This window comes from Austrofundulus limnaeus, unplaced genomic scaffold (genome assembly GCF_001266775.1).
Source record: "Austrofundulus limnaeus strain Quisiro unplaced genomic scaffold, Austrofundulus_limnaeus-1.0 Scaffold38, whole genome shotgun sequence".
Classification (NCBI taxonomy): Eukaryota; Metazoa; Chordata; class Actinopteri; order Cyprinodontiformes; family Rivulidae; genus Austrofundulus; species Austrofundulus limnaeus.
In genome coordinates this window covers 1,358,058-1,370,055 of record NW_013952440.1, presented here as the reverse complement: position 1 = coordinate 1,370,055, position 11,998 = coordinate 1,358,058, and the positions used below count along the sequence as shown (strand labels likewise).

The following is an 11,998-nucleotide window of genomic DNA, read 5'->3' as shown; positions in this document are numbered from 1 at the left end:
ACCCAATACCATTTTAAGTGTAAACTTAAAATAATTTCACATCTGTACTGTGAGTGTGAGTATATTGTAGTTGTTCAATTAAAAAATACTTTATTGATCACAAAAGTAAATTATATAATATAATAGTAGTTCAAATGCATGTATTTTAGTTTAGCTATGCTCCCCAGTGTGGGTAAGGACATAGAGTGTAAATAAATAACGCACCATTGTGACACATTCGTTTGAAGACRTGGTTCTGCAGGTTTGTCATTCTGAGTGYCTTGCACTGGGTCAGACTCTGGCTCGTACATGTAAGGCTGGATTGACAAGTCTACTGTTGTTGACATCCTTATACCTTCTTGCCATCTGCCCTCACTAATATGCACCTTCATATACATTATTTTTTGTACTGTACTTTACGGTGTATGTATGTATGTATACAAATAAGCATATGTATTTATGTATATGTGTATATGTGCATTGGTACATTACTATATATCACATGTGTATATTGGGGTTTTGTTTGTTATCTTTTATTAATCTTTCATTATTCTTCTCAGCCTCTCTTGTATTACGCTGCAGTAATGTGCAAATTTCCAGACTGTGGGATCAATAAAGTTGTATCTTATCTTATTTTATCTTAAAAACAGTTTTTAGTCTGTAGATAACTGTGTTTTTGCTATGAAACTACAAATATGGCCGAACGGGGTGGAGTCGAACGCTCAGGGACCTGGAGGGGGCGGGTGGTGTGAAATATCTCACTTGTATTTAAAGAGACGCACCAAAACAGCTTGCTCTGAGGCGCAACTCAGAACAGGGGTAAAAGCAAGGAAAGCAAGGAGTCTGTGGAGCAACAAAGACGAGGAATTAAGACCAAAGCGTTGCAGTTTTATTTTAAATAGACCATAAGTGAATGATTTAGACGTGAAAAAGAAGGATTTAAAAGCATGATATGATACCTTTTTTAAACCCTTTCTCGCCTCAGTCCAGTAAATCAAAATGCTTGATGTGAAAACAGAACAAGAAGAAGCAAAAATAAAATTGTAATTAACAGGAAGCTCTGTAATCTGCTCCTTGTAAGTCTGAGTAGTCTAAATATTGTTTGAGGTATAAAAAAAAGGCGAACTTGTTTCCAGGTTTATTGTTCAGATTTGGGCCACAGCTGTTTAAAAATTAAAAGATAATTTTAAAAGACTATGTATCATCATACATTGTTTGTTTCCATGGCGTGCTCATTATAACGGTCTTTCTGACCTCACACCAACTGTGTTTATATTTATATATTTTATTTATTTTTTTGTTGTGTTCCTTTCTGAGTCAGATTGATCATTTTAATTTGACCCTTAGTTAATTATTAGAATTTGCAGAAGTGGTGGTAGTTACTGTCACAATTAATCGGTCTTACTGTAAGTCACTGTGATGTCATCTCTGCTCCGAGGCTTATCGTTTACCAGCTGTTTCCTGGAAGGTTGTTGGTGTGGTTAAGATTTGACAGCCATCTCTGAATTGCACAGGTTTTCTAGTTGCTGCATTTGCAACATGCCAAAGATAAAAATTCATACAAGTAATTTTGCATCAGTTGGTCATGTTCTCACATTCAGTACGAGAATGCATGAAGGAAGTGGTTTGCTTTTTTGCAAGACGTTTATTGGCATTGATAGTGAGACAGACATTTATGGTAACTGATTGGTGTCTAGACGTTTTAGTTGTACCTCCCTTTTTTATTTATTTATTTTTTCGCTCATTTGTTTCGATAAATCACTGTCTAGAAACAGAAGTGCTAGTCACTTCTAAGAAAGGAAACCCTTGGTGTGTTTTCTACGTATTGTAATCATCTGACCATTCTTTAGTTTCAAACTAGTGTCTGGCTTGCACATTCAGCACTTMCTGTGAATGTGTGTATAAGTCGCTGCCATAGATGCGAAAAACAAACAGCAACTTGTTTTCCTTTCAAAGCACAAAATGACTTCTGAATGAGTTACAAAAACAACTTTCTTTATTGACATTTATTCCTTTGCTCTTCTTGTTGCTGTTTTAACCCAGCAGGTCAGTGCAGGAGGAGTCCGTCGGTTCATCAAACCGCCGGAGTCTTTGGAGCGATCCCTGGAGCTGTCCCGGCATCGAGGCCGGAAGAGAACACAGAAAAGGCCAAACTATAAAAACCTGGGTGAGGAGGATGACGAGAGAGCGGGGGAAGGTGGCAGCAGCGGTGGAGGGGAGCTGGAAGAGTGCTGGGATGATGACGGTGTCCGAGGAGGAGAGAGGGAGAAGGGAAAAGGTACAGAGGGAGTTGGAGGAGGAGGAAGTGGGAGTTCTAAGGGAAGCAGAGCGAGTGGGGAGATGGCGGAAGGTGAGTGTGTGTCTCGGTAGACGCAGAAGTACAGGACATTGTTTGAGTGTTGTTTACACACATCAGTCAGCGTCAGAATTGTGGTCGCTCCTGAACATTGTTTTCCCAGCAACCACTGCAGCAGCAGCACTCGTCTCCAAATAAAGAGTTAAAACTAGAGATGCATCAGTCAGTCAGCTTGTAAACAGAACCAGACAGGTTTTTATTTTTTATTTTTTTATTTTTTGACTGTGACAGATTGATCTGAAACTTAAAAATCTGTTTGTTCATTTTTTTGTTTAATTTTTTTGTTTTTCATGGCCTATAAGCGCACCATAATTAGTTTTTGAATCATTTAACATTACACATCTTTCATGTAGAAGTTTTCTATATTACTGTATAGCAGGGAGAATCAGTCCTGGGGTCTCATTTATAAAGGATTGCGTGGAAACCATACTAAAAGTGAACTTACGGCAAAAAGGCGGAAATGGCGTACGCCAAAAAAAATTCAGATTTATAAAAYCATGCGTACGCACGTTTCTGCGCATCTTTCCTTTATAAATCACAGCCACACGTCAGAGTTTGTGCACGAGGTCCCGCCTCAGGTTCTACCCTCTACACGCCCACATTCAACCATAAACAGTCGATGCAAAGTACCTCATGAATGTTAAGTTGTATTTAAATCAGTCAGCTGATCAATGCCAACAAAAGTGATTGGTTCAGACACGCTCCGTCCTGCGTCTGGAGGATGACGGGTGCTGACAGCTGCTCACGTGAACAGATTGTCAGTAATTGACACAGATTTCCCCTCATTTTACAGGTTTATAGACGTTTAGAGTAATCTAAGGATTTTAAAAAAATACTCAGCTTCAAATTAATTTTCCATCAGAGCCTGAAGGACGATAAAAACAATAAAAATAAAATTAAATAAGTCAGATAAAATTAGAAGTAAGTCCTCTCCCCCTCCTGCCTGCTCTGTTATCCGCGGCAGACACCCCCGCCCCGCGCGCGCGCGCACACACGCACGCATCACTCACACACACACACACACACACACCGCGCGTGACAAACACTGGCGAGGTGATGCGCCCTGCGCGTGTATCCAAAGCGTGACATTTGCTGTCTGGGATTTGCGCACGGGAACTTTTATTTAAGATTTAAGTTTTTTTATTTTTATTTCAAAGGTCCTCATGGCTCAGCAGCAGAAGCATAAATATTACTGTCAAGAAAGCTGATGATAAAGTTGAATAAAAATCTAAGTCCGATTCTGAAGGTAAATTAAATATCTGACAGTGATCATTAAACAGTGTGGCTCTAATTCCTAACTTCACCATCTGTTTCGCAGTTTCACGTCTCCAAAATGAGCGTACGCATGGGTCAAAGCTGGCGTGAGGGACCGCACATTTTCACGTCAAGTTTGGATTTTATAAATCACAACCTTAGCGTAAAAAGTGGCGTACGCAAGTTTCTGGGCTCAAATTGTGCGTACGCCAGTTTTATAAATCCGACCCCTGGTCCTTGAGGTCTGCAGCCCTGCATGTTTTACTTTTTTCCCTTCTCCAACACACCTAATTCAGTCAGTGAGTTACCTCKTCCAAGTTCTGCAGAAGCCTGTAAATCATCCATTCATTCAAATCAGATGTGTTGGAGCAGAGAAACAAGTAAAACGTGCAGGGCTACAGCCCTTAAAGACCAGGATTGACTATCCCTGCTGTATAGTCTCTTTCCATTCATCTGACATCCTGTTCACTGATTGACCCAGTTGAAATTCTACTGGAGAAATCCAAGTCAATGGGAGAAAAAGCCCAGACAAAGCAGAGAAGGGAGATTAGAATCAAGCAGAGTTGCATCGGAAGGCTACAAATCTCCTGATCCACTCAGAATAATTTAATGAAACTTGATACATATGGATGGAGTGTTGTATACACTTTTCATCACCCCAGTTGTGACGTTAAATTCACAAATCAAGGTCAAAAGTTATACAAGTCTTGTCCAGGCTATTGATATCCTGTAGATTGCTGTATAACAGTTTGTCTGCGGTCATATGTGGCACTCGATGCCAGCATCAGAGCCAAAGGAGTTGTGGAGTGTAACTCAACAGTGTTGATGCAGACAATGCTCCTTAAATTTGTGTCAAACAAATCTGAGTCCAGCAGTTGGCTGGTTACAAACATCTTCAATAAATCACACTGTTGAGAAGCAAACAACCCCCATCGTTCTGGAACTGCTTTGCTTTATGGATCAGTGTTGTATTGTAACAGTGGTGGGTTGTCTTCAACTAGAAACATTTTTATTAAGAACACTGTTAAATGTTCAACCAGATATTATAAAACAAAACAAAACTTTATTATAGTTCTAGAGAGAAATTAATTTTGTAAGGTCAGAGCTTCACAAAAATCTGAAATTAAAATTGGCCTAAAAGCTGTGATTGGTGCATCTCTAAGAAAAACACAACAAAGCTGCTTTAAATAAACATCAATGTTTTAATTGCACATTTGCCCAGCTTTGTTGCTTTTTATTATAGCAAATAATTGAGCATCAACATGACCGCCTCTTACATGCTTCTGCTGCTAGATTGTTTCCATTCAGCATCTTTATTATTGAGTAAAAATGGCAAGAAAAACAGCAATTCTGTATTATTCTGCTTGTTTACATTAGGCCTCCCTTTTTACATCAACCGCCCATCTATCACACATTTAGAGCGAACTGTTCATTCTTTCAGTGACCRATCATTCATCCTGTGCTCCTCACCTCTCCGCCTTCCTCCCACTGCTCCTCTGACTGTGTGTGTGTTTTGGTGAAGCATTTGTTGTGACCATTTCACTCATCTGGACTGATACCTTCTTTACTTTGACAGATTAGAGATGTTTCTTTGGTTGTGGTGGTGTGGTGGTTGTGGGGGTGTTATTTATTAATGCCTCTAAAGGCCAAAAGAGCAACCTGTAACTTGTAAAAGTGGGCATTGTGGGCTGTAAAACAAAGCAGTTTCAAATTGACACATTCCAAAAAGATTAGAAAAACACCCACAGAATTTAACAGAATGATAAGGTTAGTGTTGAGTTTCTAAACCTTTTAAAATTAGATTGACATTAAGTGAGTATAATGTTCTGAAGAGTTTTAACAGTGTCACTCAGCAATAGCTGTTCAGGAAAAGTGACATTTTTGACATTTTAGTTGCCTCCATTTATTGATTTTTAACCAAAAAGAAGGAATCACTTCAGAATGTACATTCATATGTTGTCCATTCTGTGAGTGTGCTGAAAATGTTGAATGTTTTATTTTATTTTTATACCATGATCGGGAGGAGAGATGGTGTCCTCATTTTTCAACATTTTTCTAAGCAGAAAATGTGTGTGCACAGAAATAGAGATGGTGGTGATGGAGAAGTGTAAAGTGTCTGAACTGACAGAACAGAACATCACTGATGAGGAGAAGACAGCTGCTGCCACTCGTGCACATGCCCAAAGAAGCAGGTAAATACGTGCACGCACAGACGCACATGCAGAAACCTAATGAGGATTTATCAGTAGACTGACATGTTTCTGTCCCTACAGACCCTTCTTGGACATGGTGTACAGCGCCCTTGAGTGTACTAATGATGACTACCACGCCCTGTTTGTTCTCTGCCTGCTTTACGCTGTCTCACACAGCAAAGGTTGGCAGCTCACTGTTTATCTTCTCACACCACTTTCAACCCAACTTTTACTTTGACCAAATATGTTTTTGATATTTAACATGTTAGTGAGGTTTCTGTTTAATGTCAGACTGTGGGAATTACAAGTTTGAAGTGATTTATTTTAAAAGTATCCGTTTCYTTGTAGGCGTAAAAAGCTTAATTCTCAGATCCTTTCAGTGTTTTGGACTATTGTTCTTTAGGGAAATCTGAATGACTCAGAATACTTTGCATTGTTCATCAACTTGCAGTTCCCTAAAGCCCATTACACTGAGCTGCGACGGTTGAGAGACTGGTTTGTGAAAAGAAAATCTCTCACAATTACAAAAAATGTGTGAATTTTCAGCTGCAGTCTGACTGAACTCTGTTTGCRACAGATGATCGTAGGTGCAGGTTTTTTGCTCTCATCTGTGTGGTTGTAGCCATTAGTTAAATGCGACCTCCATCAGACTCCTGTATTTACAACACTCTATGGCTCTGAAGCTTTGTCCTGCCATATTCTGTAGGCTAGATAATGTTTCTTGGCTATTTCCTCATAGCATASTATCCCACCTGCAATCCCATCATAGTTTATTCCTGCAGGAACCCAGATTTTGCTTCACATTCCAGGATCAGGATTGATGACCTTTTCTGTGTTTCAGTTTTAAATAGTCCAACAGAAACCCTTTGATTGGCTTCYGATGCYGATTTAGGCTTTAATGGTTTAATTTATTTTAGGTGTGAACCGGGATCTTCTGGAGCGTCTGCAGTTGCCAGTTCCGGACCAGGAGAGAACCTCTTACAGCGTGGTTCTGGTAGAAAGACTCATCAGAATTATGAACCAGGCAGCACAACCAGGTAACACACACACATTCATGCACACAATTAATGATTTTTCCTATAAATACACTTTATCTTGAGTATTATAGTTAGGATTCTAGTTTTGTGTCTTATTGTGCATGACGGAGTTAAATTATATAAATAACATACTGTAGTTATGCATTTATTGGACTTTTTGACACTGAATTATTTGCATGTTACAAAACCAAACAACAAAGCAGAAACACAAATAAGTAAAACTTTTTTTTTTTTTACCAGAAAGTATTTTACCTGATTTCCCTCTGGGATCAATAAAGTATTTTTGAATTTGACTTTGAAGATATTCAGAAGTGAATATGATTTATTAATAATAATAATAATAATAATAATAATAATTTGTAATGCACTTTTCATTAGCAAAGATCTCAGAGTGCTGTGTAATGTAGTGCTATGCTAATGTAATTCTTGAAAAGTGAGATACCTAAATGCACGTTACATGAATGGGCACAATTAATTGATCCTGTCATTGCATCTTTGAAACTTCCATTAAAGGGTTCTTTTCTTTAGGCATGAACAAACTGCACTAACTCATGCACGTTCTTAATAAAGTTCTGTTCCATTTGTCAGATGGAAAAGTGCGCCTTGCTACCCTCGAGCTGAGCTGCCTTCTGCTAAAGCAGTCTGTGTTATCTGGAAACTGCTGTATAATCAAAGATGTCCATCTTGCCTGCTTGGAGGTAAAATGCAAATACACTCGTGCAACTCTGACTCATCCAGTTTTGTGAAAATGTCACGTGACACGAGTGTCAAAGAATTCCAGTGAACAGAGCGTACGGGAGCCTAACATGCCTGTTCCATAGATTCACTTCCTTAGAAGATAAACTGTTGGGTTTCTCTGAATAGCCAACTTGTTGCTTCTTCTTCTCAGTATATGATTTCACACTTAAGGACATTATCTGACTTTTTCATCTCCTTTAGCATGCAGTTCTAACTTCTCATGATCTCATTGCCCCTTTTACTTCTTGCTGCTCCTTTTTTCTCTCACAACTGAGCTTTTTGTAATTTATCATTCTGAGAAGTTAGTATATTTTTCTGCCTCTTCAGGCTAACCCTCATTCCTGTGAAATTATTACATTCCTTATACACGTATTTGCACAGCTGATAATTTGCTGTTTCAGAACGAAGTTTGTGACCAATCTCTGGACTTTCAAAGAAAGTTTTGATCATGAGTAAACTCTAAAAACTACCATTTATGAGCAGATCTGTGAGGTCTGAGCTTTCCACTGGTATCAGGCGCTTCCTAATGTTTTACAGTGTAAGACTAAAGATGAGAAGAGATGTGAACAAATCTTTGACACCATTTTTCTGTTGTCTTTTTGTTTTGTAGTAAGTGAACTTTAATGAAATATGTTGCTCAGTTAATGCAGAACATAAATATAAAATCAGATCCGATTAGTGCTTACTGTCAATTTTCACTTCCCTGTGAGAAGAACTACCTTTTTATTCTGAAATCATTTCAGGAACAACTTCATCTTCACAACTTGCATGACCTGCTCTCAGGTTTGAGGATGCTTATTGATTTAATGGCAAGGTGTAACAGGTGTGGTGGCATTACCGTTAAGAGTTTATCCTAATTTATTAAAAAAAATAAAAATCAAATAAATGTTCTAGTTGGCATTATATGAATATTAAAATGTAATGCATTGATTAAAATTTGACTAAAAGGCAGCCTGGCTCATGTTAATCTGGTGTAAAAGGTGTAACTCTGGTTTAATTAGACAGTTTCCTGTCTGACTAGACTGAACTTGTTTGTGTTCCTCTGCATGTTGGCCGGAGATGATGTGGTTTTATTATAAACAAAACAAATTATCTCACTAGTTGATGCTTTTTCAGTTCCTCTGTACTGGAGTTCCTCTCCAGTGTTTCTCAGGAACGACAATCAGGAATACATGTGAAGCATTAGCTCTTCCCAGTAAGGCTTTAAAAGCCCCGAGGTCTGTTTTCATGGCACTGTGATTCCAGAGCAAATCAAATGTCAACTTAGGCTGTGTCATGTTTAACAAGTTAGAATTCAAGGGAAAATCCTCTCACACTTGAAGAAAACAAGTTGTTTATTTTGATGGAAAAGCAGTGGATGCACTGGTAGCAAACCAGACGTTTTCTAATCTCTACTTGGTGTCTGGTTGTTTTGTTGCTTTACAAACTGAACAAGTAGATTATTTTTATTTTCTAAAGCTAAAGAAGTGTTTGTTTCTATGAGTCTGAGAGTTTTAGTGTGTCATGTTTTTGTATGCAGGGTGCCCGAGAAGAAAGTCTGCATTTACTGCGAACCTTCTACAAGGTAAAAATGTTCAGTAGCATAATCGAACAAATCTGCAATAATTTAATGGATTAAACTACAAGTACACACACCTCACACACACACACACACACACACACACACACACACACACACACACANCACACACACACACACACACACACACACACACACACACACACACACACACACACACACACACACACACACACCAGACACAGTTTTATAAAAGCATATTAGAAGGTAATATTGGCTAACACATTAAACTGTTGCAAAACATTTTACATTCCTTTATTTCTTATTTAAGTTGCACAATATGCTGTTTTTGTGTGTGTGGGTGGGTGGGGGGGGGGGGATATCAGGCCTACTAGGGGCAGTATATTTGTGCAGCGATTTTGAGAGAACTTCAGCAATGAGTAGTTCTTGTATTTTACATCCACTTTTCCCAGGCCACAGTTTCTAACAAAACTGTGATGAYTTACTGTAAATCTGGTTCGTTGGAATCTTGAAAGTGGAACAAACTATTCAACCCTCCAACAAAAACAGTCGTACTGTTTTGTGTGCAAGCTAGCACCTGTTTYGTTTAGTTTGTAAAACAAGTAAAATGAAAGTGTTAGTTTTTGAAGCGTTACGTGAAATGTTTTCAATGCCATTGATGCTTTCTGTTTTGCTTTGATTCTCTGTGGATATCACTTTTGCGATCAGTCACAGGAGTTTATTTAGGCTTTCTTATAATTTACAATTTTAAATTATTTCTGGAGTTTTCCTAAAACATTTAGAACTAAAAGCCTAGAATTCCTTGAAGGAATGGATATCACCCACCACCTTTACTGCCAGACTTAAGGCCCTGTCACACTATAACGTTTTAGACAACTTGTGCCAACTTTGAACAGTAGTTAAGATGCCTACCCTGAAGATGGAAAACAAAAATTAAAAATAAACTGGCAGCATCATATACATACTCTAATGTTAACTATTTGAATAAATATATTTCAAATGAGTAATTTAGTCATAATAAAATTTTCATAAGTTGACAAAAGCTGTTGAAAACCATCTTTGATCATCTCATGGTCAGAAATGTCAAAGTTATTGCTGTTTTAACCCAACCTAGAAGATGACATTGTACACAATCTTGACTTTAAACTCAGCATGTGTTGTGAATCACTGGTATTGCCTGTTTCAAGATGGATCACTTGCTTACTTGCTATATTAAACTGAAAAGCCACATTTTTAAAAGTATTTGCATATTCTGAAACCAGTTTAGACTGAGAATAAGATAATATTGATCTGTAGTGTTCAGGTTCTGTCTGAAAACGAAACCAACTTGGAGGGAATTCTGAATAAGTAGGGAGTGTTTGTGTTGACCTAACTTGTTGGTTAGGCGAACAGGATGTACTCGATACGAGTTTACACAGAAACAAATGTTTCAGATCCTCCAAGCTTAGAGCTGCATGTCCAAACAGCTTCACTTTTTCTGTTCAGCATGTTCTGTTTTGGGTCTTAACATTATTGTTCTTTGTAGATGTGCATCACTTAAGGATTGTTTTCTAACTCCCACTGGTAAATAAATGGTGGATCACATGGCCGATTATTATCATGTTGTGCTAGTATCATATTCAGTCTATTGAATGCAGAAGTGGTGCAGAAATATGAGTGCAGACAGAAACATGCACATCATTATTTCTGCAAAAAAGGATCCTTATCAAACCTTTTACTGGGAGGGATTTTACTTCCAGTCACTGTTTTTACACCTGCTTATGAGAATAAATGACAAAGATTATTTTTATGACGAGATAAAATATGATAACCAGTGAAACTCAGTACTTTGATTTCTTGTAAACAGGCTAGTTAGTTTTTCAAATAAACTAAGCTGTTTGTTCTAAAACAACACCTAAAATCTGAAACTGTAAATCACAACTTTTTGCACCTGGATATGACTAGATGTGAGTTTGAGTTTAAATAGGAGCATTTATCTTCCACATATTTTTCACTTTTTGAGTCCTATTTCATTAGTGAATATCAATGAAAAATGCAACAAAAAAATGGGTGTAGTTGATTTAGCATTTACCTTTATTTGCACACATTATATTGTTTTGAAACTTACTTTTAATTTTTTCTGTTGTGACAGGGGGAAGAAATCTTTTTGGACATGTTCGAAGATGAATACAGAAGCATGACGGTGGGTTATATTAGGACTGAACGATATTGGGAAAACACATATTTGATGTTTAATATTGCATTGACTATCAGAGTAAAAAATATATTTTCTCCACTTTTCTCTCGGGTGGGGGTGGGGGGTAATATGTATTTTCCAGGCACATAGTTCAGTGTTGTACCACAATCAAGTAACTGTTACTTTCAGTTCTGAAAATGCTCTATATGTCATAGATGTCAGAAATATCGTTTATCTAAATGCGTTGAAATTGGCCTCTGTCTCTTTTGTGGAAAATGACAACTCAGGATACAGTTGAACCTTACTCATATGATCCCACATTGGACCCAGAAAGTATGTTTTCAGAAGAACTACAAAGCCATTGAATCTCCTCTGGTGTTCATTCGTAGCTGCCTCAGTGCTTGCTGTTACAATGCACCGCCCATTTGTTCCTAGCACTTCTATGAAACTCAGTCCCCAGCCAAGCTCCTCCCTGGAGGAGTCTGCAATAGAGCTCCCACCACACARAACACCCCTCCTCCGTGAAGTATTGTTTTGAAACGCGCTGAAGTGGGAATGTGGAAATGGTAGGAGGTTCTTAAGGAGGCCAATTTCAAGATGTTTGAAAAAGGTTATGATACAAAGTCAATTTTATTTTTGATATACAGCTTTTTCATAACAACTGAAGGTAACTTAGTTACTTGACTGTGATATAGTATTGAACTATGTGCCTGGAAAATACGAAAT

At 38.0% G+C, this 11,998-nt stretch overlaps 1 protein-coding gene across 1 annotated transcript in view; it reads left to right on the top strand.

The window, feature by feature from the left end:
- Positions 1 to 11,998, top strand: part of clec16a (C-type lectin domain containing 16A) — a gene marked incomplete in the record, with an annotated part of 48,834 nt that overhangs the window by 15,694 nt on the left and 21,142 nt on the right. The window contains 7 exon segments of the mRNA XM_014006923.1: positions 2,023 to 2,329; positions 5,670 to 5,781; positions 5,863 to 5,963; positions 6,699 to 6,818; positions 7,407 to 7,516; positions 9,076 to 9,120; positions 11,228 to 11,278. Coding sequence (XP_013862377.1) covers positions 2,023 to 2,329; positions 5,670 to 5,781; positions 5,863 to 5,963; positions 6,699 to 6,818; positions 7,407 to 7,516; positions 9,076 to 9,120; positions 11,228 to 11,278 — 846 coding nt within the window.